Source organism: Ananas comosus, linkage group 15, assembly GCF_001540865.1.
Source record: "Ananas comosus cultivar F153 linkage group 15, ASM154086v1, whole genome shotgun sequence".
Classification (NCBI taxonomy): domain Eukaryota; kingdom Viridiplantae; phylum Streptophyta; class Magnoliopsida; order Poales; family Bromeliaceae; genus Ananas; species Ananas comosus.
This window is the reverse complement of record NC_033635.1, coordinates 3,003,000-3,026,872: the sequence shown is the minus strand read 5'-3', so window position 1 is coordinate 3,026,872 and position 23,873 is coordinate 3,003,000. Positions and strand designations below refer to the sequence as shown.

General features: G+C 37.8%; 4 protein-coding genes across 13 annotated transcripts; 1 reads left to right on the top strand and 3 right to left on the bottom strand.

Moving 5' to 3' along the window:
* On the top strand, nucleotides 313–9,470 carry LOC109721305. Of its 8 annotated transcripts, none has more exons than XR_002219185.1 (11): nucleotides 313–418; nucleotides 1,396–1,481; nucleotides 3,029–3,528; nucleotides 4,092–4,215; nucleotides 4,523–4,747; nucleotides 5,013–5,140; nucleotides 6,278–6,867; nucleotides 7,698–8,300; nucleotides 8,633–8,684; nucleotides 8,786–8,815; nucleotides 8,911–9,470. XR_002219185.1 is itself a non-coding variant. In XM_020248844.1 (9 exons), the coding sequence occupies exons 1-9, from the start codon at nucleotides 395–397 to the stop codon at nucleotides 8,346–8,348; spliced, it is 2,235 nt and encodes a 744-aa protein (XP_020104433.1). In that variant the 5' UTR covers nucleotides 313–394; the 3' UTR covers nucleotides 8,349–8,730. The 8 variants fall into 8 exon arrangements, 5 of the variants coding, with proteins under 5 accessions (XP_020104433.1, XP_020104432.1, XP_020104430.1 ...); XR_002219184.1 differs by having other exon boundaries at nucleotides 7,698–8,473; XR_002219183.1 differs by lacking the exons at nucleotides 8,786–8,815; nucleotides 8,911–9,470 and having other exon boundaries at nucleotides 7,698–8,473; nucleotides 8,633–8,730.
* LOC109721306 (DNAJ protein JJJ1 homolog) lies at nucleotides 9,561–13,187 on the bottom strand. 2 transcript variants are annotated; one of them, XM_020248847.1, is made up of 3 exons: nucleotides 11,345–13,186; nucleotides 10,144–10,199; nucleotides 9,561–10,044 (listed from the first exon to the last, which is right to left on the bottom strand). In XM_020248847.1, the coding sequence occupies exons 1-3, from the start codon at nucleotides 13,046–13,048 to the stop codon at nucleotides 9,987–9,989; spliced, it is 1,818 nt and encodes a 605-aa protein (XP_020104436.1). In that variant the 5' UTR covers nucleotides 13,049–13,186; the 3' UTR covers nucleotides 9,561–9,986. The 2 variants fall into 2 exon arrangements, with proteins under 2 accessions (XP_020104436.1, XP_020104437.1); XM_020248848.1 differs by lacking the exon at nucleotides 9,561–10,044 and having other exon boundaries at nucleotides 10,138–10,228; nucleotides 11,345–13,187.
* On the bottom strand, nucleotides 15,935–23,853 carry LOC109721513. Its single transcript, XM_020249164.1, has 4 exons — nucleotides 23,799–23,853; nucleotides 23,568–23,690; nucleotides 23,218–23,282; nucleotides 15,935–16,509 (listed from the first exon to the last, which is right to left on the bottom strand). The coding sequence occupies exons 1-4, from the start codon at nucleotides 23,851–23,853 to the stop codon at nucleotides 16,027–16,029; spliced, it is 726 nt and encodes a 241-aa protein (XP_020104753.1). The 3' UTR covers nucleotides 15,935–16,026.
* On the bottom strand, nucleotides 17,264–21,240 carry LOC109721236 (uncharacterized protein At4g14342-like). Of its 2 annotated transcripts, none has more exons than XM_020248724.1 (4): nucleotides 20,974–21,240; nucleotides 18,576–18,661; nucleotides 18,371–18,494; nucleotides 17,264–17,671 (listed from the first exon to the last, which is right to left on the bottom strand). In XM_020248724.1, the coding sequence occupies exons 1-4, from the start codon at nucleotides 21,088–21,090 to the stop codon at nucleotides 17,624–17,626; spliced, it is 375 nt and encodes a 124-aa protein (XP_020104313.1). In that variant the 5' UTR covers nucleotides 21,091–21,240; the 3' UTR covers nucleotides 17,264–17,623. The 2 variants fall into 2 exon arrangements, with proteins under 2 accessions (XP_020104313.1, XP_020104314.1); XM_020248725.1 differs by lacking the exon at nucleotides 20,974–21,240 and adding an exon at nucleotides 20,043–20,141.

The window sequence follows — 23,873 nt, the reverse complement described above, 5'->3', positions numbered from 1 at the left end:
AAGATCCGGCTCACCGGTTCACCCACCCGTGCGAGCACCCGTGTGACGCGTCACGTGTCTCGTCCGTACCGAAGCACCAACTGGCGTATAACCGCCATAACGGCCTAGCTTCTTGTGAAAGCTTCCCATCGTCCTTCCACAACGGTCCCTCAATCACGGCCGTCCATCACACGCACCACCTCGTGCCTCGCTCTCGCGCGCCTCGATTCGTGCTCCGCCAATCATGGGCCGTCCGATCAATCGCAAACTCCACCTGATCAAGCCGTTCTATAAATGGTACGTATTAACGCGACGAGCTCCCTCACTCCTACTCACTCTTTTTCCACTTTTCTCTCCCCCTTTCTCCCCCGATCTCTCCCTCGAAACCCTAAACCCTAAACCCTCGTGCTTAGCAATGGAGATCTCGAAGAGAAAGAAGGTGAGGAAACCATTTGTTTTGCTTCTTCTCTTCTATGTTTATGTATTAGGGGGGTTTCTCCTTTTCCCTTTCGTTCTTCTTCTCGAGGCTTCTTGATTCACATTTTTAAGAATTTTTTGTGGGTTTTTGTGTTTTTTTTTTTTTTGTTGATTTCTTTTTGGTTTGAATTATCTTATTTGGAATGAGTTTGGTGGATGGATGGTAATATGGAGTGTGTGCGGTTTTTCTTTTTTTCTTTTTATTCATTTACTTCTCCTACGTTTGTGTTTATATGCTTTTCTCTCTTATCGCCAGTTTAAAATATTGTGAGGAGCTTTAAATGAATCTTTCTATTCGTTTATTACCGTTATATTTTGAGATTTTTGGTTGTTTTCTTGTTTTTTGGTCTCATTTTGGTACATTTGAAGAGGGTTTCTGTTGTGTTATGCTTTTTATGGACATGTATACACGGATTGAAGGGTGAAAATGATCTCAAGTTCTTTAATCTTATGTTTGCTGCTCAAGATTGTGAGGCTGATACCTGGAACACACATTTGTTCAACCCACATGTAGACCTCAAGAGAGTTTAAGCTTTGCAAGAAGACCACCTTGACATTGTGGACTGGTTTCTTACTTTGATTTGTTGCTTTGTTGGTGATTTCTTTTGGTAGAAACAGGATTTATATTCTATCTCCTCTTCAAGAAGGACTTGATGGTAAAACAGGGTTCTTCTTGTGGATCACATTCTCTACAGAGTCAATAAGGAAATTGGTGTTTTGATATAAATAAAATAGCCCACAGAAAAAAGTGTCAGACCCCATTGGTCTTCATGTAGAAGTAACTTCCATATCTGCGGTATAAGTAAATAATTGTTTAAACTGGAATGTTAAGTGAAGGTTGTAGCAAATTCTGATATATTTTTTGTGAATTGCACATTTTGATCTTCTTTTTTCATTAAGCTGATATTTTTATCATGAAAGTGTACTATTTACATGCAGGATAAAATCTGTGATATATGTGGCAATATTGGTTATGCAGAACACATTGTCACTTGCTATCTGTGTAAGAAGGCTTCTGAACATATGTATGTTGCCCTATGCTAACAAAGTTCCTTTGTAATTTGGATCTGTTGTTCCTGTAGTTTTTTCTCTATCTTACAAATTACAACAGGTGCAATTTTACATCTTGAATCAGAACAGTCTCTGCTTTCTTACTTTCTATATATTAACCTTTAAAGGCGAGTCTGAGGAAACTATTATTGCGTGGGCCATTGCACTAAATATCTGTCATGTTATCCTGAATAGCTGCAGCCATAAGACCATAACTATCCTGTTTGAAAAAATGCTACTGCGGACAGGATTTCTTTAGAATGAAAAACTCTTTGAACCTTTTAAAGTCGACAATCCATTTAAATAGCTTCTATTTATCTAAGAGTTTGAAGTTAATATGTGCTTGAATAGAATTAAGGAAATGTCATTTTGGACGATAATTGCCTCAAGTGATTCTTCTTTTTTTTTTTTGCCGTCTTTCGCAAATGGAATGCTATGCACAGTCATGAGTTCAGCATGGTCTATGTCTTTGTTTTTATGGGTTCTGTTTTTTGATTTCATATGAGTGAACAGTAACAGCTTTGTTTTCTCTCTATTGGGATTACAAGGCTTAATCTGTTTTCCAGTCTGCTTTTTTTTTTGTGGCTTTTTTAATGACACTCATTTCCTGTGTTTAGACTTTGCAGCCACCTGCCATGGGCCTAAATTGTTTTGCAAAGTAATACCCTAAAGTTCCTTGAGGGATGTGAATCTTTCTGTGAAAAACTGTCTTGAGACTTGAAGAAAGTCTGATTTGCGGAAAAGGATTAACGGGCCTATCCAACAAGTTGGCACATAGAACTTTTTACTCTTGCAAATGTTGTGTGCTTGTTCTTCTTGAGTATAATGTTGGTTGAAAGTTTAATCATGAAGCATGAATTCTGACTACAAACAGTTGGGCCTTGTGGCTCTATTGATGCAGGAGTATTGGTTATTTCTTCTTTTTTGAATGAAATATGACTCCATTTTATCAAAATATTAACTTGGTGAGGAATAACTATCTATTCTGTTATTCGACCTTAAACAGTGTTTATCGTGAGTAAATTAGAAAAGCCCCTTGTAACTTCTTCTCTTTCTGAACTTTCCCACAACATTTTGAATTGTTTCAATTTCAACCTTCCTAACACCGTCTCATATGGGTTGGACTAAATTTGCAAGTAAATCTTCATGGGAATGAGTTGGCATGCAACATGGATTTTGCCTCTGATTGTTTATCTAAGTTACAGTGAATAATATATCTGGAACAAAAATAAGTTGGCATGAAACATGGGTTTTGTCTCTTTTCTGTTTTTGGTGTAGTATAACCTATGTTGTCTGCCATTTATTTTCGCTAAAATTTTCCATTTGGATTCTCAACAACTATCCCTATGTTTTGGGCCTTTCTTGAGATGAGTAAAGTACAATTTTGAAGTTTAAGCAATTGAAGTTGTCAGGCTGCAGTCGAGATTGGGTAAAAGTGCAGTGCAGGAGTTATTTTTATAATTTAAGCTTTTATCATTTCAGTTTTAGTTTTTAGTCAACTAAATGCGTTTCCTATTGTCAGCTACTGCATGCAGAAACATATCAATGTGATTCCAGTTGAATGGTATTGTGAGAGATGCCAACTGAGTGCTAAACCAGTTCATGAGACAGAGGTGGAAGATATGAATAGAACCAAGACTATCAAGCTGATTAATGATGGCGAAAATCAGCTAATTGAAACTAGAATGCCTCCACATTCCCCGGATATTAACAATGAGGGAAGGGTTCCTACCAAGCATGCAAAAGTAAAGTTTATTCCCACTGAAGAAGTTACTTTTCTAACTCGAGGAAAGCTGGTTGGTAGAAGGGACAATTTAAGCCCATCATGCCTTGTCACAACTCCTCCCAAGTTAAAAAGGGCATCAGCCAACATGTCAACGGTACCAGTTTCAAAGTCCATTATGCTCAGCCCACCAAGTCCGGGCTCTATGAATGCTGAAGCATGCATTTCTCCAAAAAGTGCCTCTGTCGGACATGCTGGCAAAAGCAGGGACCGGGAGATGCAAAAGAACAAATCTTCAGGTGTTGAACTTGTCTGGAATGTTATCTTCCTTCCATAGTTAGATATGGCTATAGCTAATGCCTACTGTTGTTTCCTTTCTCTTTTTCATAGATATGGCTATAGTTCTGCAGTTGCATGCAGGAAAAAGCTAATAGCTTGACAATGCTGAAAGTTTTCCTTTCCCATCTGAGAGTCTTGGTATATTTGTACTCCACGAACAATGTGTGCTGTTTGTTTTATCAACTATTTTATCTTGACAGGTATCAATCTCACTTCAATATGTGAGGAAGAACTTACTGAAGAGACCATTGATGATCTTGTTTCTGAGTTCTATCATCAATGGTCTTCTTTTGGCAGAGTGGGCAGGGGTGCTGATGCAGACCTTTTCTGTTTTTCCTTAGTTATTTTAAAAGTTTGTGCAAGCATATATTGTTAGTGCTTTGCTATGAGCATAATTCTATGAATTTGTTTAATATATATATATAGTCCCACTTTGCTGCTTTGTGTTTCAATAGGTTGGTAGAGGGTCTTGGGTAGTTGTACAATCTATTATAAATTTAAGACCAAGGAATGTTTCTGACAGGTGGCGTTCTTTGTCCCAATATTCAATCTAGAGGCCCTGACCGTGATGTATCGGATCTGCCTGTAACATTAATTATAAATCCAAAGGAAAAGTTTCCTCACCCTGCCTTGGAAGCCTGTTGGATGTAAGTAAGATTTGTTCTGTGGTACTCAGTTTAATCGTATACTATTCTCCATGTTTTGAATGAAACTGACTCGTGACCTTACTTTCGAAAGCCTTTCCAAATTCCAAGTGTATATAGTTGTTACCAGAATCGCACATTGATGCATTACAAGTTCTGTAACCTTAATGAACCTAGTATTTCTAGTAGGAATGGAAAAGATATTCGTAAATTGAAAGGAGCTTTCATGCTTAGCATCTATATTTATATTAATCTGAAATATTGTATATGGCGAGCTTAAATACTATCAACTATTTCTTTATCTTTGTAGGGGAACCTTTGAATTCTTTGAGGTAGTACCTCATATTCATAGTGGAATTCAAGCCCATTTCGCTAACCAAGTGTCGCTTAAAGCATATGAAGTTTTAAAGCAAATGCCTAAGGAGTTAAAGCTTGAGATACTTCCGCGTTTAGATGCTTGGCCAAAGATGTTCCAGTCAGATCCGCCTGATTATAATGACATCGGAGTATACTTCTTCTCACGTGGACTTGAGAGGTGAGTTAATCACCGAGTGTGGTATAACCTTTCTTTAGATATATTATTTAAGTAAGAAAGAAAAAAAAAAGGGGGAGAAACTATTTCATCAACTCCTAGTTGGTGGTAGTCTGGGGATATTATTGCACTGGATGTTTATTTTTCCAGTTTCACCAAATGAGAGATGAATTATTCTGTCCCTGGTAATGTGATGCGAAGTACTTTTCATCATCTTCTATTGAAGATGCATGCCCTCCTTTATATACTTAGTTTTCTTTATCTGTAGGCCTAAGGAGAAGTATATTCGTCTACTAGAACGTGTTTCTGCACGGGATATAGCTATGAAGACATATATAGATACTGATATCCAGCTGCTGATATATTCATCCAAGGTACTTCCAGCACATTGTCAATGTAAGTTCTTTATCCGCTTTCCAGTTACTTAATGTAAGCATGCTGCTCCTTTTCTGTAATTTAATCACTGTTATCACATTTTTAATATTCTAGTATTTATCTTTAACTTTCATCCTCCCCACCCACCACCACCCATATTGTTGTTCTTAACTTGTTCTGGAGTTTGCATATGGTTAATCTAAAGAATAAGGTGTACTGTCAAGAAACGGATCAATGTCTTAGGTTCAAGCTTTAGTCATAGCGGATCACTTTAAAGATGATTTTTAGCCCAAATCTCATTGCAAGAAGCGTCCATTTAAGAGGGCTTACACTTAGGTTGAAAAATCCAAGCCTATCCGCGCTCGAACCTTACATTAAAATTAGAGAAACTTTAAGTAACAAATCCTCAGTTTTGTAATAACATTAAATGCATAATTGCTAAATATTTCGTCTCCTCTAGCAATGCGAGGTGTTCTTGAAGAACATACAAAAACTACCCTCAACTACACTCTACGTCTACAGACTGGAATGTTATCCTTTCAAAAGATAAGCAGTGCATACTGGAATGTTTGGAAAGAAAGGTAAAATCACAAGGCATTTCGATAGAACAAGATTGCGTAAGATAGATGCCTGTATTAGTTCTCGACCGGCTCAGATCAGCAGTCATCTGATCTGCCGACTGGTTAATAGCTTGTAACTTCTTTCTGTAAGCCAATGCACATGGTCTGGCAGGTTCTCGTTGACCATCAACCTTTAGCAGTTGACTGGCTATACTTCTAGAACTTCTAACTTTGGCCTAGGTCATTCTTTCTAACTTTGGCTACACTTTTCTAACTAAGCAGTGTTCATTTATTTTATTAATTTTCTTTTCTTTATTATTTCGATCATTTTAAATAGCTGGGGAGAGTTGTAGTAGTTGCTGTTTTGTAGTCATCCAATATCCAGTCAGGCAAGATTATACCTGAATATGAAATACTCCTCTTATGGCTATCAAGTTCATAATTGTAAGTTCAGAATTCAGATTTAAAATTTATGTGCTCTGCATACAGCAAACCATTTTTTTCTCATTGTTTGCATTGATAGTAGCTCTGTAGATGTGTAGTTGGACTGAAATTCCTAAGAAAAAATTTGCTCTTTTTTTTTCTTTTCCTTTAACAGTTATAGATGGACAAATTTATTTGTGGGGTGTATTTAAAAATCTAAAGAGACAGAATCAGCGAAAACCGGAGCAAACCCCATGTTGCAGTCCTGCTGATACATCAATCGACAAGTGTAATCAGTCAATCACACCCATTCGAGTCAAGTCTGAGGAAATTGATATGGATATTGACATGGTAGGAGGTAATGACGTTGGGATGGTTGATATGCCCATTCAGAGGGTTGGTAAACCAAAGCCGACACTCGATACTCCTCCTGGCTTTGCTTATGATGGTCCTCCAGGATTTTCTAGACCAATTTCAAATGGCTTTGCTTATGATGGTCCTTCAGGATTTTCTAGACCAATTTCAAATGGTGGTAATAAAGAAAAGCAGCTATTGGTGAAGTTTTCATTGAAAAATGTGAAAAAACCAGCATTTACTGAGTTTCCACCTGGATTTGTTGGAATCCCAGTTTTGAAACAGCAAAGTGACACAGATGCCTGGCCTAAGGGTGAAAACTTATCTAACAATAGCCCACCATCTTCAACAATTGGAGGATATTCAGGAACAGCACCAAAAGCATGTGAAAGGCAACCAGAACAAGATCAGGTACAAAATATGTAGTGCTTATTTTTGTTTGCTACTTGTAAGGGCTTTTATGAGATTTCGATATAATTTTGGGAAAAAAAAAATCAATGGAATTAGTAAGTTGTCGTCGTCTCTGATTCATCATCTAACTCTTTGTCTTTTCTCACTTTTTAAGTGATTACAATGCGCCACTCTGAGTCAATAGTGTTGTGTATGAACTAGAGAGATTTTCTATGGCTTACCTTGACTGCAAGAACAATCTTAGCTATTTACGCCATAAGCAATGTAAATAAGAGTATCTTCCTGAAGTACCTGAATTTTTTCTGCTCCATCCTTGACACTAGGCATCTTGAAAATAAAAATTTATGGATGGTCTGCATGAAATCACAAAGGTATCAATTTTGGTTCATACAGACCCTTCTTGCATGATCATGCAATTTAAACTTGTACCTTGAGCAACCCATTAAATATGCAACCACATTCTTGTGTAAGGTATAAAAATAAAATAAATAGAAAATTCATGACACACTGCATCCTAGGAATGCGAAAAGGACTGTTATAGCTAATGATCTACCACCTGGAAACATGAATAGGAGTGATACAGCTTGCTTCTTAATATGCATTATTTTCTGCTAGAACAAAACAGTTAGTTAATGCAAATAAAGAAGAATAGAAGATATTCAGATGGTTCTACAATTAACAGTTAGCAAGCTTTAAACATGTTAAGAAAACAAACATATATGCATACAATGATGCATGCTAAATTACTTTTTTTGGGAATTTCGGAGCATATCATATTACACTGTATAGTTAAATTTGATTTAGATTAGCACTGCAATTATTGGGAACAGGCACAGGGCAAAACGCACAAGTCTATGGGACATTCTAGAACGAGCTCTCCCTGCCCTTTGATCGAAAAGAAGAGAGGATTTAATTCAGAAGATCGACTGCTTGGTGAAACTAAACTACACGTCCCAAGTCTGAAGCTTGCATCATTGTCTGCCAAGGAGAGCACGAAACGCTCTTCTGATGGCCCTTTATTCAAAAGTTGCGGTAGGAATGGTGCAGCAGCATTGACTCGTACGCACATGTCACAAAAGAAACAGGAAAGGGACTTCAAGAAGACAAATCATACAGGTGAAGGAGATTGCCCTAAAACAAAACCAATGGTTCGTCGAGTATCTTTAGTCTCAAAGAATCATGGCAGTTCATCTTCACTTGTATCAGCAGGTCCAAAACCGAGAAACTTGAGACCTCAAAACAGAGTGATGGGCTCGAAGAAATGGGATGTAACGGAAGAACATGGAATGAGAAGCATGGGAAGCTGGAGAAAATGGGACGAACCGAGTGAGAAACCGTCTCGTGTGTCTACTGCTTATCAAAGCCCATTTAGCAGTGGCCAAAGGGCAGTTCCACCTTCCCCTTGGCCAACATGGGAAGATCATGCAAACAAAGTAAGCAAAGAGAAACAAGATTTTCCTTCCGGTTCTGAGGCATGGTAATATCTGAATCATGAATTACTTATAGGGTAGGGCTCAGGTAGTATGGCTGTTAAAAAATAGTTCCACTACTTTGATCCGCTACCTGAAAACAAATACTGAGAACAAGCTTTTTGAGGACAGCTTAGGTAAGCATTATACAGTTCCTTGGTACAGGTAATATGGTAGAGAGTCATTTTAAGTAAATGAAACTGCAGTCACAGTAGGTTAGGTCTTAAATACATGCGTTTGTGAATATACAAGTTGACATCTATTGATTAACGTTTGCCTTGCTGATGTTTTCTCAGTGAATGCACAATCTACGTGGAGTAAAGTTGCAGTGTAGACAATTGTTCACACGTATGTAATCTCATTTAGGTTGTAAAATGCTTAATCATTGAGACTATCTGGCATTTGTCTTTGTTCTTTCTAAGCCTTTTGAAATGCTTCATCTTGTGTAGTTCGACCTTGTTGAGCTTATCATCTAGGAGGTAAGTTGCTGTAATGCAATCTTGTCTTTTAATCTACTTCCTGGACTCGGTAGGGGGGAATCTTCTCTGAAACTTTCCTAATTTGATTTTTTAAGGCTGACGAATCATTGTGAGCTCAGGCCATCTGGTTCAAAAGAGAGTATTTAAGTCAGAGGAACAAGCGTAAATTGAAGGAGACAGTATCTTTGGGAATGTTTTGTGGTGGGATGTGCCGGTGAATCTGATATCATTTAGATACAAACAAACTTCCATTGCTGATTTATTGTTGTTGATCATCATGTTATTGAGGGACTCTCGAGATTGAACTGCCTGATGCATGTAATGCTTTAAAACGGCTTCTTTGGTGCATTGAAGTATCATCAGATCTCACTTGATCAAGAGTTCTGGAATTGCATGAGATCATGCGACTAAATTGTCGATAAGACATCATCTATTGATCATAAACAAAATAGAGTATGTTCAGAGAGTGCAGTTGTTGATTTTGTGCTTATTACTAACCAGTTGTTTCTGAAATCTGAAATGATGTAGCCCTGCCATAAGTATGGTTCAAGTCAAACTTAAAACTTGGTCAGCTGAGTTCTGAGGTGTCATCTCCACGAGGAATGATTGGCACTGACTTGAAATCACCTATTGATATCTATATCTATGTCTACTGTTCAGGAATTAACATTCTCATCTTTGGCGATCGAGAGATTTGCAGGCTCACCAGGTCAGCAGATACACATGTCCGCATCAAATTGAGGAATAACAAAACAATCTTTTTAAACTTCATTAAAAAAATGTGTTTACTGTTTCCCAGTCCCTACTGCTTATTGCCTCAAAATTTAATCAACATTTTACAAGTCTTCAAAAGAAAAGGGACAAAAAAAACAGAGAACCCGATCACAGGCAAAAAGGTTGCCCATTACATTGTGTGCATGAAGGAGAAAAAAATAATAAAAAGAATTTAATAATAGAAATCATATAAGAAGGGGTAGAGTGCAAATTCCTCCAATTTCCCCTTCATCCACTTGTATACGTTCCATCAGGAAGGGCTCCTAAAACCAGAGTACCAAGGCTATCTCAGTGGTCTTTTAATGCACGCGCTATAAAAAAGGTTTTTTTCGCTTCTGTTCGTAATATACAAGAACAATATCACCAATGCAAATGCGGCAGTTGCTCGGGAGTCGTTCTATCGTGACTTAAGCATGGCATGGCCTGTGTTGCCCAGATGTGCAAATAGCTTGTTCCTGGAATAAAGAGCATATATTCTCAACCACAAACAGAAGGCACAAACTATGACACAAAAGAGAATGTGAACCAGAAGAAAGATTGGGATGTGTTGGTACCTTGATTCAAAGCTTTCCCCACATGTTCCGCATGAATTACTTGGTGCGTCTTTTGCCTGGTACAAATGGCTTATGGTTCAGTTTACTACAAACATAGATCTTTCAAGTAAGCAACAGATATTCGCAAAATTGATTTCAGTGCAATATATCTAAGATAGTTTATAATGTTGCAGGACTTAATGCTCACTTGTTGTGCAATATTAATTCTTTCCTAGCGAACTAGTCCGTGCAAAGATGTTTACAGAACTTAGGGCTTCAAGGGCGTGGGAAGAAAGCACATACAGCAAACTATTAGCCCCATTGATAGTTTGCAATAACAAGTGTCATAAACAGTTATTAAATGGAAAAAATACTGGTAAAATATTAAAGCAAGACCAGAAATTCCGCATGAGGCACTTAACAAACAAAGTCATAATATGAGTTTTTTTTCCTTCCTTTTTTTTTCAAATTCATGATTGTTCACAATTTTTTGGTTGACCAATGGTTTGACAAAGGATTCAGTAACATGTGAATGGTGAGAAGAAATCGTACAACATGATAGATAATGTAGACGTACTTCTTAGTCCATTAAGTTTGTGAACTAAATTCCAGCCAATATTTATCAATTTATCATTATTAATACTTACAAAACAACGGGAGATTATACAATGTTCTCAATTATCCTTGACTGTAATCCAAATACAACTTCCTACATAATAAATATCGTAAAGAAAATCCAAAATTTGGAAATTAAAAACTTCCTATTTGATTCAACCTATGATTACTTGCAGCAATTAGTACCTAACATTTGAAATTGACCCAACTATCTAACGCATATTTGTTTTACGTAAGTTTTGGCAGCATCAGTTTTCTTGCTATGCATGAGTCTCATCTAACAGATTCATTTCGTGTACAAGGCTTCAGTTAACCAATAGAACTTCAAAGTCTGAAGGTATAGTTTTCTCCTCGTGCATGTACCACATGGTTTTCAGATTCTGTTCCACAAGGCTTTCATTAGTTATTATTTGTTCAAGCATCAAACCAACCTTATGACGAGAATATCCAAGTTATTTCTTCCTTTCTCCTACTTGTCGCTAGTAAAATGTGCCCCACAGGTTAATCTTAATACAATCAGGTTACACAAAAAATTTACAGGTTATGCAAACAATTCACGAGTAGAATAGAGAAGAAAAGGATGTAATATGGCTCTTAGACTATTTACCTTTTGCTTCCTTGCTTTTGATGAATGATTTTGGTCGCCAGCTCTTTCTGTCTTACCAGCTCCTTTCCCATCAACCTGGTTCTCTTTAGGCTTCTGGTTCTTTTTGGCGGCTCGATCTCCCTTTTTTTGAGTAACAACCTCCTCAACCAGACAAGAACCCTCCTTATTATCGTCAGCACCTCTCTCCCGATTATGATGCCCACTTTCGTCCTGCTGACTTCCGTCTTTCTGTGTCCTCACTGCTTCATCATAGCCATCATAATTGGACCGTCTTCTTGATGCTCGATTCCGGCGACCTCTTGATCTGGTATCATCATTCGCCATGGAGTTCTCTCCATCAATTTCATGATGATCGATGCTACTAAATGCACTATCTTGGTGATTCAAACTATCGCTCTTTCTAGCCTTGCGTCCTGAGACCATTGATTCTAAGATGCTCGCTTCATTGTCTGTATCCAATGATTTATCATCACCACCCTCCATATCCTCATCTTCAACACTCTCTTCATGCAGTTTCAAATCATCCTGCACATCTGAACATAGTTCATCCACTGCCTCACCATCCTCAGATTCCGGTGCTGGCTCGTAATCAAAGTCGGCAAAGACTTCATCTCCATCTCTTTCCTCCTCATCAAATACCTCTTCTTCCTCCTTGAACATCGTCTTCAGCTCCGCCACCTTATCTCTATGCTTCTTCGACTGCTCGTGGTTCTTCCACTGCTTATCCGACTTAAACTTCTTATTACAAGCAACGCAATAGAACTCCTCACCACCTTTCTTCTTCTTCTTGCTTTTTTCATCATCATCCTCACCGTCATCATCAAATCCTATAACATCCTCCTTTTCATTGATTCTTGACCACTCGGGCTCCTCATAAGCCCTTGCCCGCTCCATCTTCTTCCTCTCCTCCTCCCTCTTCCTTTCCTTCTCCGCCGCCCTCCGCTTCTCCTCCTCCATCTTCGTCTTCCTCATCATATCCACCACCCTCTTGTCCCTCTTCTTCACAAAAGCCGCGAGCCCGCGGACGGAATCATTGTACTCCCTCTTAGCCTTCTTCCTCAGCTTCTTATTCTCCTCCTCCATCGCCCTCCTCGACCTCCGATTGGGCCCGGCCATGGCGTCGTACTCGTCGACCCACGCAAAATCCATAACGGTGCAAAACCCTAGCCAGTAATTATAAAAGGCGGTAACTTGCTCATAGGGGCTATCGAGATTACCGATGAGCGGCGCGGGGGGGACGGCGCCGGGCCCCGATCCGAAGGTGGTGGCGAACCAGAGCTCCTTGGCGTAGACCTTGGCGAAGAGGTCGCCGTAGACCTTGTAGAAGCCGCGGCCGGTGTCGGAGAAGCCGGAGAAGGCGGAATTGGAGAAGAAGGAGAAGAGGTCGAGGTCGGCAAACGAGGAGGCCTTGTGCGATTTGGCGGCGGCGGCGTCGGAGAAGAGGATCTGGGAGCGGTGGGAGTCGTAGTAGGCGCGCTCCTTGGGGTCGGAGAGGACCTCGTAGGCATGGCGGAGCTCCTGGAACGCGGCGGTGGCCGCCACGGCGGCGTCGTCGGCGGCTGCGGAGGAGGCCGCCGCCGCCGCCGCCTTGTCGGGGTGAAGCTGGAGAGCGAGGCGCTTGTAGGCCGAGCGGATCTCCTCCTGGGAGGCGTCGCGGCTCACGCCGAGGATCTCGTAGAAGCACCTCTTGCGCGGCTCCGCCATGGCCTGGGACCTCAGAGGATGACGAGCGACCCTTCGTTCCCCGGCTCTAGGGTTAGGGTTTAGAACCCGCGGAACGGTAAGGTAGCGGGGGGAGAGAGACGAATGGCTTCTGGACGGGCCAAAAGCGAAATAAAACACAAAAAAAGGACATGTGGGTGTACAAAATAATTTATTCAAACAAATATTATTCTTTACTCAACTCAACGACGTAAAATTTTTTTATTAAAAAAATTATTTTAAAATTTTATGAATTTTAAGTTGAGAAGTGTAAAATTTACTCCTCTTTTTAGACGTACAAATAATAATTCTTTTCAAATGATAACAAGAATAGTAATAAAAAAAATAAAAGAATAACTTGGTCCGTTAAATATTTATATGATCATTACGAAGAATAATCTAGAGAAAAAAATCAAATAATTAAGAGAAAAATAGAAAGAAAAATTAAAATTTAGATTTATACCTTAATTATTAAAATAGAGTATTCATATTTGAAATTTAGTTTAACTAACCGTTTAGCCCGTAAACAGATTATCGGTCGCTCTTAAACATATATTGATTATAAAAATTAAAGTAGAATCAGAATAAACATATTCATAACCAAAATCTAGCCTAATTAGAAATCAAGTCAGAATGTATTTATTCACAATTCAAATCTAGTCTAACTGAAAATGCAATACTTTAATTTATTTAAAGTACATATTTCCTTTATTTTAAAATATAGTTATAATTTTATTAGTTCTAACTTAATATAAATTGAGAATAATATATGATCAATTCAAAATCTAGTCAAATAGGGTTGAAAATCAGCTCATCATTGGCGAGTAAGCTCGCGCGTGTTCAACTCGAAATGTACTTGAGGTCAAACCGTTCATCTAATAAACGAACTGAGCTAGCTTATTAAATTGCAATCCGAGCATGACCTAAACTTTTTGTTCGAGTGATACATCAAGCGACCTCTAATAATTTCAAACCAATCTCAAGCTGGTCATAACTAGTATTCGACCTGTTGATAGTGCTACCTATGCTTTTATTATGTCCAATTAGATTATGTATTCAATAACTAAAGTTTTTCTAAAAGATCCTTTTTTCGTATGAATGGCCCTATAACTAAAATTTTTCCAAAAGATCCTTTTTCGTATGAATGGCCCTATAATGAGATAGGATTGTGCATTAATCAAAGTTCGTTGATTTAGGAGGCAAAGAAATCTGAACAGAAATTTTGAAGAAATAAAAATTGTCTATAATAAGCCAGATTAATATCTGAAGCAAGATGCAAACAAACCTGATTCCAATCTCGTACTTAACTAAGAAATCATAAAAGGATGTTGTAGACATCAATAGGGCTGGCAAATGAGCAAGCCGGCTCGCATTCGACTCGCGTTCGACTCGATATTTGGCTCGCTCGAGCTCGACTCGAAATTAAATGAGCCAAGCTTGAACAAAAAAAAAGGGCTCGAAATTCATTTCAAAGCCGAGCTTGAGTATTACTCGGCTCGTTCGAATTAGGCTCGAAAAGCTCGAAAAGCTCGAATATATATATATATAGTAAAGCTACTATACTATCGAGAGTATAGAGATCTGGTGCTTTCGATTTTTTGATTCTTAGGTCAATCCCTTTAATCATTTCTTATTTTTGGATTAATATTATTATTATCTTGTAGGGACCACTCAATCCTAAGAGTATTATTTAATCCTAGGGGAGACCGCAATCATCCCAACTATACAATTTTTAATCAGAGGGTCAAATATTCCAAAATATCAAATCCTCAATATTTTCTATAGCATAGTAATTCTACCACTATATATATATATATATATATTAAAAAATATATAAATATAATATATTTTAATTATATATAGGCTTAGTGAATAATCAGAGTTTAGTTAAAATTGGGCCAATGTTGTTGGCCCATAAAAACAAACCCAATAGACAAATAAAAAAGCAAAAATTTACTAAATTTATATATTTTTTCTTTCTTTCTTTCTTTCACAGAGCTCTAAATTTTCAATATGTTTCTCTCTTTCTCTTTTTCTGTCTCTCACCCTAAGTGGCCAAGCCGGAAGCCCTCTAAGTTACCAAGTAACATCATATGCCCGCCGTTGCCTACCTTGCTATTAATTGTATGCTTGAGAAAATATACAGAATATTTTTAAAGTAAAAAATTATTATTCATATAAAATTTTAATTTTAGTTATATATGATTGGATAGTTTAATCCAATATTTATCTATATAATTTATTTATTTTTGACTGCATAAATGAAAATGAATAATATAGAGATTGAAGGCGGAAGAAAAAATATGTGAGACTGAAAAAATTAGATATTCAACTCATAAATTATTTTTTTTCATACTATAATACTATATTTCATATAATTATTTTGTACTTTGAACTATTAGACATATTTTTGTATCAAATTATAGATAATATTTTATACAAATTAAACTATTGATCGTATAATGTTGAGAATTTCAAGCGGCTCGTTTAGGGCTCGAGCTCGCCCGACTTGAAATTAGGCTCGCTCGAGCTCGGCTCGAATTAATTTCAATCCAAGCTTGAGCTTAAATGTAGGCTCGAAATTAATTTCAAGCCGAATTTGAGCCGAGGTAAGCTCGCTCGAGCTCGGCTCGTTTCCACCCCTAGACATCAAACAAGAACTTTATGGTAATTATCAAAAAAAAAAAAGTACACGATATTACTGAACTTCAGCGTAAAAAAATAATTAAAAGAAATTTACAAAAAATATTAATAAACGCGTGCCAATGAAGCTACCATATTTTTAAAAGCATATACTTTCTATTTTTTGGTTCTTGAACCCTAGATAATCACTATCATACAATTTATGAATTTAAGAGTTCAAAAGTTGAAAGTTTGTGATTCTAAAAGTGTAGTAACTCAACTCTAATTGATGCTTCATGCTATATTAGTATAGTACAAATAGAAGAGAGAAAATCAAAATACAACAAATTACTATTCATCTATTTCTCGGCGATGACCTTGTCATCCCTGCTGCAGGGGCGCAGGGTGTTCGCGTAAGGGATCAGCGCTGAATACGGCGAGTCAACGCGGCGAAGCTTCTTCAGCTGCCGGCTGCTCAGGCTGTAACCGTAGAGCGGGCACCGCTGCAGGGTGATGAAGATGAGAATGTCGCGATTTATCAGCGTGAACGACCCGATATGCCTCTTCCTCAGCTTGATCTCTTCAATCCCCACCTCACAAATCTTTTTCCACGCCGTCGCCGTCGTCGCCGTCGCATCCTCTTCGTTCGTCTTCGTCGTCGCAAGCAACCACAGCGCGAAAGCAAACGCGGGCTTCCGGTACTGGATCAAGCACGACCCGGTCTCGCCCCACCACGCGATCTGGATCTCGTAGTCATCCGGTGAGCCAGCGGCGACCGCCTCGGTGGGGAGAGGCACGATCCGCGAGGACGGCACCACGGCCGCAGCGTCGATGTCCAGCGCCACGACGTAGGGATCGACACCTTGCATGTAGGCCCTGCAGGTCGACGCCCAGAAAACCCAACCCGCTGTGGAGAGATGAAAAATTTTGTAACTTTTTCCATCAATGATGGAAACTCAAAGATTATAAAACTACCAAGAGTTAATAGAATGACTCCTGTACTTTTGGCTATTATAAATGCTCATTATGAGTGAGATAGTAGGTGTGTTGAGTGGCTAGATTCATTATATCCATAAACCTATAAATAATAGGATTTGGCTAAGGCCAAGACACACAAGAGAGAATGTGTTTGTATGCTGTAATCTCTTTTTCTAAATAGTGGAATACTTAATTTTTTGAACGAACTTCTGCCTCTCTCTCTTTGTCATTTCTTTTGCATACTTAGTCGTAGAACACGAAGGTCCGGACTAGCAACACGGAGGAAGACTTGTCCATCTTCGAGCAGGAAGGCGGACGCTGCACGGACTTTGCGAACAAAAACGCTAAGCCCGTGACATATTGCTCCTGCTACAATGGGAGAATATCAGGAAGATCTCGACAAAACAAAAGTTTATAATGTCTCAAATAGCACTTTGGGAGAAGCTTCAACCAAGCCAAATCAGACAGGAAAACCATTCGTCGACAAGGAGTAAAGCAAAGCACTAACAATAGTACCATAAAACCACATGAATGGAAACACTTCTCAGTAAATATTAGCATGCCCTCGGAAATGAGGTTCCAATCAAATGAACTAAAAGCACATCCCCCACATGGTTATTGAAATATAAATTTCCATCAAACTCTCCTTCTATCAGATCAAATTTAGTTTTAATATCAATAATAGTATGCGCCTCGAGGACCTCGAGTTGATGTTTCTCATACTGTTCTGCTTTAGATAAGTAGCTTAACACATTCTTGCCACAAAGAAAAAATAAACATGTTGTGTAAGTTTAGAACGCACGCTCGCGGCAATCCTCTCAATAACACCACTGAAAGAAAAAATGTAGAAGAAGAAAGAAAAGATCATCAAGTGGCTGATAGGCAATCTTTTTGCTCTTCACTTTCTTTGCAATGGGAAGCACCGACTACAGGAAGAGGACCGACACGGACAAGCTTGAAATCGAAACTACGAGCACCTCAATCTTCATCCCGCTGTGGAGGAAGACCACACGGCAACAACATTTTCTGAAAGACGACATCAAATCAAAAGGAAGAAAATGAAAAATGTAAGATGGCATGCCACTTGCTTCATAGTGAGGTTTATTTTACTCTGCTATTTTTCTTCATTTGTCAGGAGAGAAATATCGCCACCATCAGAAGTATTTTGAATTGATGTAGAATGTTAATCGAAGTACTAATCAAATTTTTTATTTGACCCGTTAACATCTGTAAGATTATCATGAATCACTAGGTTCAATTCACTTTACACTTCAGGCCATTCTAAAATCAACAATGCAAGGTACTTGTATGTGGCCAGCATATATTTTTACAGTTTAGATTTTTATCGTATAGATAGGGTGTATCGTTCATCGCAAAATGATAGAATGGCAATACAGAATGGCAAATCTAAGCAAAAGCCTGTTACGGAACTCCTTTTACACTATTTTCATCATGCTCAATATACGCAGCACCATTTAGAGCAGCAAAATAAGCTCATAGCTCATTATGGGCTCATGATTGGGTCAAAACATGATAACACGAAAAAATATTTCTATCTTGACAAAATGAAAATTAGGACTTCTGATTGTGATCTAACAATGTGGAGTTAACTAAAGTTAGTATACATCAAGCTTCACAGATTAGCCAATGACGTAGTAGTAAGATCAATAGTTTCCACAATACGGCCCGATATAGAAAAAGAATGGAAAAAATAGTCGAAGATACCTGCATGAAATTGTAGCACTCTCGCCCAATTGATTCATTTGCCGCTATAGCAAAGTATGCTAACATGGGATAGTGACCAATATAGGATGCATAGCTGTCCCGCTGAATGTTTACTGCCCATTCACTTAACACCAAAAACAAATAAAAAATTATAATAAGATTATTCAAAATCAGTTATAACATATTTATGGACCTAGTGACTTACAATCTAGACAAGTCCGCATGCCCTGTTCCAACATACTTGGCTTGCAGATGCTCAAGCTGAGAGTTAATGTTAAATCTGTCGCTGGCCTGAGTACATAAATAGAGTTACCACAGTTAGAAAGCAACACAACTAAAATAAAGCAAAAAAAAGTTAAAAAAATATATAAACAACCAAAACTTCAATACAAGAAAAATTAAGTTAAAAAAAGGAGAACTCCAAAAGGTCTAATAAAACCTAACAGTTGATTTATATTGTATCCACATGTCTTTGTAGCAGGAAATACTTAATATAAACCATCTTGTTGTTTACGATTACTCCAAATATGAACCCTAATTCACAATCCTAGGAACATGGTTTTCGCTATGGTCGGCTGTCGGCTGTCGGCTGTCGGAAGTTGCTTCTAGATCCCCGAAATACAGGAAGTCCAATTTACCACTCATACTTGGAAGAACCGTTAACGGGATTTTTACAAAGAATCAATAAGAACTTTTTATTGGACTACTTGAGAAAGAAAGAGAGATACGTTAGTAAGAGCAAACTTTTGTGATCCAACGGAAAATTTTGTCGAAACTACTTCCCTCCTCCAATCTAAAACCGCTTCACCCGCACCCCTCCCTCCTCTTCAAATCCTCCCTCCCTCGTCACATTTCCAAAATGATGCTTTTAGCCACCATACTACCAAACCAGGCGTAAGTGTGACAAGGATAATTTTCATGTGGACTCGTCCGATCCGTGAAGAGACTAAATACTCTTATCCCATGTATTTACTTCTCAGCAACTTAATTCCAATTAGGAAGCAAATGAAACAACTGCCTATAACCAGATCTTAATAGACAAATATTGAAAAAAGGTTCCACTCATATTCATTAACAAGGCTTTAAGATGATGCGATTCTCAATAAACAAAAGATTCATGAGAGAATAAGAAATTCCTTATACCATTAATCATATATTTCCGTTAATAGTTTGAAGCGGAAAAATTTCTTCAACTTCCAATCCAACATTTTTTTTAAACAATTTTTTTCTTTTTTGACAACAGAGCTTTGAAAACATAAAAAATAATCTATATAACTAAGCAATCCTAACAGAATTGCGCCATATTGAGGATAAAGTACGCTGATGATTCACTTTACCCTACCATACATCACACACAACGCAACAATTTGTAAAAATTCGAACTTTAGGGTTTAAGAGAGCGCGTTAATACCACTCACATCAAAAAAAAAGAAAAAAAAATCGAGACCTTTATCTAGGGTTTCACAATCTACTGGATGACGCATCAAAATAACCTAAGAATTAAACTTTTAAAACATAGTTTACCATCATGATGCTCGCACCTAAACGAGTATCAAAGATCTTAAAGGTTAAAAAAAAGTAAAACGCAACCTAGGGTTTTGGAATCTACAGGTTCCCGTTAATTCAAAACAAATATTAGGGGAAAAAAGAGAAAAAAAAAAGGATCGATAACCTGCATGATGCTCGATCAATTGGAAAAGCGCTTCTGCGGCGAAATCGCGCTATGCCCTAATAATAGACGCGCTATGCCCTAATAATAGAAATTGCAGATCGAGGCGAGCTCTACATGAACATTGCTATTTAGTCCCTGTACTTTCTAAATATTGCGAGCCAGTCCCTGTTATATATATATATTTTTTCTATCTTTCTGTTCCTATACTTTTCAAACACAAATAATATATATTTTTAAAATGTCAAAACTTAACTTATTATTTAAAAGATCACAGCGTATAATAGAGAAAAAATATATATAATAAATAATAGAGAAAAAAATAACAGTAGAAAAGATTAGTTTTACCCTAAACCCTAAACCCTATTCGAGTTGTTATCGAGCCTACCATCCCAGCTATGCTTACCAGCGACGCATTCAAATTTCTCCGCACCACCGCAGAATCCTCCTCTTGGCCAATATCTCATGATTTTCTCTAAATATAATTTTATATTTAGTTTTCACCAATATCTCATAATATTTTTTTAAAAAAATATAAATATTTCATAATAAAAATATAAATTATGAATGCCGCAATTGCTCTCTTTAATAATAAAGGTTTGGCATAGTCACATTTGAAGTATGAACTCCCATCCTCCACCGAAAACAAGAAAAACACACACACATGCAACTAGTATGAATTTGTAAAAGAAATCATGCAAAAGAATATATTCTATATCTAAATTTAAAAATTAAATTCTAATTACTTTTCTAATTATTTTATTTTTATATTTTCTTCTTTAATTTAATTTGGATCAGTAATAGATGTTTAGTTTCATTGCTTCCATATGAAAATCAGTTTGTCCAAAATATTTTCTATTATGAATTTCGACTATATCAAAATTTCTAAAATCATTCAAAATTTCTAAAATCATTCAAACGCCGACGCCGCCACCTTGTCGGGGTGAAGCTGGAGAGCGAGGCGCTTGTAGGCGGAGCGGATCTCCTCCTGGGAGGCGTCGCGGCTCACGCCGAGGATCTCGTAGAAGCACCTCTTGCGCGGCTCCGCCATGGCCTGGGCCTCCGAGATGACGAGAGCGACCCTTCGTTCCCAGGCTCTAGGGTTAGGGTTTAGAACCCGCGGAACGTCGTTCCCAGGCTCTAGGATTAGGGTTTAGAACCCGCGGAACGGTAAGAGGAGAAAGAGACGAATGGCTTCTGGACGGGCCAAAAGCGTAACAAAGCCCAAAAAGAGGAAATGTGGGTGTACAAAATAATTTATTCAAACAATTAAGACATTAATTTTTTCATTTTTATTAAAAAAATTTATTTAAATTTTTATGAATTTTAAGTTGAGAAGTGTCAAATTTACTCCTCCTTTTAAAATGTACAAATAATAATTCTTTTTAAATAAATATTTATATGAACAGTATGAAGGATAATCTGGAGAAAAAAATTAAATAATTAAGAGAAAAATAGAAAGAAAAATTAAAATTTATACCTTAATTATTAAAATAGAGTATATTCATATTTGAAATTTAGTCTAACTAATCGTTCGTTTAGCCTGTAAACAGATTATCGGCCGCTCTTAAACATATATTAATTACAAAAATTAAAGTAGAATCAGAATAAACATATTCATAACCAAAATCTAGCCTAACTAGAAATCAAGTCAGAATGTATTTAGTCACAACTCAAATCTAGTCTAACTGAAAATGCAATACTTAATTTATTTAAAGTACATATTTCCTTTATTTTAAGATATATTTATAATTTTATTAGTTCTAATTTAATATAAATTGAGAATAATATATGATCAATTCAAAATCTAGTCAAATAGGGTTGAAAATCAGCTCATCATTGGCAAGCAAGCTCGCGTGTTCAACTCGAAATGTACTTGAGGTCAAACTGTTCATCTAATAAACGAACTGAGCTAGCTTATTAAATTGTAATCCGAGCATGACCTAAACTTTTTGCTCGAGTGATACATCAAGCGACCTCTAATAATTTCAAACCAATCTCAAGCCGGTCATAACTCACTTGTATTCGACCTGTTGATAGTGCTACCTGTGCTTTTATTATGTCCAATTAGATTATGTATTCAATAACTAAAATTTTTCCAAAAGATCCTTTTTTCGTATGAATGGCCCTATAACTAAAATTTTACCAAAAGATCCTTTTTTCGTATGAATGGCCCTATAATGAGATAGGATTGGGCATTAATCAAAGTTCCTTGATTTAGGAGGCAAAGAAATCTGAACAGAAATTTTGAAGAAATAAAAATTGTCTATAATAAGCCAGATTAATATCTGAAGCAAGATGCAAACAAACCTGATTCCAATCTCGTAATTAACTAAGAAATCATAAAAGGATGTTGTAGACATCAAACAAGAACTTTATGGTAATTATCAAAAAAAAATAATTAAAAGAAATTTACAAAAAATATTAATAAATGCGTGCCAATGAAGCTACCATATTTTTAAAAGCATATACTTTCAATTTTTTGGTTCTTGAACCCTAGATAATCACTATCATACAATTTATGAATTTAAGAGTTCAAAAGTTGAAAGTTTGTGATTCTAAAAGTGTAGTAACTAAATCTAATTGATGCTTCATGCTATGTGATTCTAAAGTGTAGTAACTCAACTCTAATTGATGCTTCATGCTATATTAGTATAGTACAAATAGAAGAGAGAAAATCAAAATACAACAAATTACTATTCATCTATTTCTCGGCGATGACCTTGTCATCCCTGCTGCAGGGGCGCAGGGTGTTCGCGTATGGGATCAGCGCCGAATACGGCGAGTCGACGCGGCCAAGCTTCTTCAGCTGCCGGCTGCTCAGGCTGTAACCGTAGAGCCGGCGCCGCTGCAGGGTGATGAAGATGAGAATGTCGCGATTTATCAGCGTGAACGACCCGATCTGCTTCTTCCTCAGCTTGATCTCTTCAATCCCCACCTCACAAATCTTTTTCCACGCCGTCGCCGTCGTCGCCGTCGCATCCTCTTCGTCGCCGTCGCATCCTCTTCGTTCGTCTTCGTCGTCGCGAGCGACCACAGCGCGAAAGCAGACGCGGGTTTCCGGTACTGGATCAAGCACGGCCCAGTCTTGCCCCACCGCGCGATCCAGATCTCGTAGTCATCCGGCGAGCCAGCAGCGCGAGGACGGCGCCACGGCCGCAGCGTCGATGTCCAGCACCACGACGTAGGGATCGACACCTTGCATGTAGGCCTTGCAGGTCGACGCCCAGAAAAGCCAACCCGCTGTGGAGAGATGAAGTGTTTTGTAACTTTTTCCATCAACGATGAAAACTCAAAGGTTATGAAAGCTTTTGGATATTATAAAGGCTCATTATAAATAAGATAGTGAGTGTGTTGAATGGCTAAATTCATTATATCCATAGGCTTATAAATAGTAGGGTTTGGCAAAGATCAAGACACCTAAGAGAGAGTATGTTTGTATGCTATAATATCTTTTTCTAAGTAGTAGAATACTTAGTTTTTTGAATGAATCTCTGCCTTTCTCTCTTTGTCATTTCTTTTGCATACTTAGTCGTAGGACGCGAAAGTCCGGACTAGCAACATGAACGAAGACTTGTCCATCTTCGAGCAGAAAGGCGGACGCCGCACAGGCTTTGCGAACAAAAACGCTAAGCCCGTGACATATTGCTCCTGCTACAATGGGAGAATATCAGGAAGATCTCGACAAAACAAAAGTTTATAATGTCTCAAATAGCACTTTGGGAGAAGCTTCAACCAAGCCAAATCAGACAGGAAAACCATTCGTCGACAAGGAGTAAAGCAAAGCACTAACAATAGTACCATAAAACCACATGAATGGAAACACTTCTCAGT

What these genes read in the sequence shown, in the direction of transcription:
- LOC109721306 (XM_020248847.1), bottom strand. Translation starts at nt 13,048, where the DNA reads ATGGCGGAGCCGCGCAAGAGGTGCTTCTACGAGATCCTCGGCGTGAGC. An exon ending in CAAAAGCAAGGAAGCAAAAG is followed by an intron (nt 10,200 to 11,344) that starts GTAAATAGTCTA and finishes CATTTGTACCAG; the next exon opens with GCAAAAGACGCACCAAGTAA. An exon ending in GGGGAAAGCTTTGAATCAAG is followed by an intron (nt 10,045 to 10,143) that starts GTACCAACACAT and finishes TCTTTATTCCAG; the next exon opens with GAACAAGCTATTTGCACATC.
- LOC109721305 (XM_020248841.1), top strand. Translation starts at nt 395, where the DNA reads ATGGAGATCTCGAAGAGAAAGAAG. An exon ending in AGATCTCGAAGAGAAAGAAG is followed by an intron (nt 419 to 1,395) that starts GTGAGGAAACCA and finishes ATTTACATGCAG; the next exon opens with GATAAAATCTGTGATATATG. An exon ending in GCAAAAGAACAAATCTTCAG is followed by an intron (nt 3,529 to 4,091) that starts GTGTTGAACTTG and finishes TGTTTCTGACAG; the next exon opens with GTGGCGTTCTTTGTCCCAAT.
- LOC109721236 (XM_020248724.1), bottom strand. Translation starts at nt 21,090, where the DNA reads ATGGCGGAGCCGCGCAAGAGGTGCTTCTACGAGATCCTCGGCGTGAGC. An exon ending in CATGCGGACTTGTCTAGATT is followed by an intron (nt 18,495 to 18,575) that starts GTAAGTCACTAG and finishes TTTGGTGTTAAG; the next exon opens with TGAATGGGCAGTAAACATTC. An exon ending in AGTGCTACAATTTCATGCAG is followed by an intron (nt 17,672 to 18,370) that starts GTATCTTCGACT and finishes GTCGTCTTTCAG; the next exon opens with AAAATGTTGTTGCCGTGTGG.
- LOC109721513 (XM_020249164.1), bottom strand. Translation starts at nt 23,853, where the DNA reads ATGTGGTTTTATGGTACTATTGTTAGTGCTTTGCTTTACTCCTTGTCG. An exon ending in TTACTCCTTGTCGACGAATG is followed by an intron (nt 23,691 to 23,798) that starts GTTTTCCTGTCT and finishes CCATTGTAGCAG; the next exon opens with GAGCAATATGTCACGGGCTT. An exon ending in CTTTCGCGTCCTACGACTAA is followed by an intron (nt 23,283 to 23,567) that starts GTATGCAAAAGA and finishes ATCTCTCCACAG; the next exon opens with CGGGTTGGCTTTTCTGGGCG.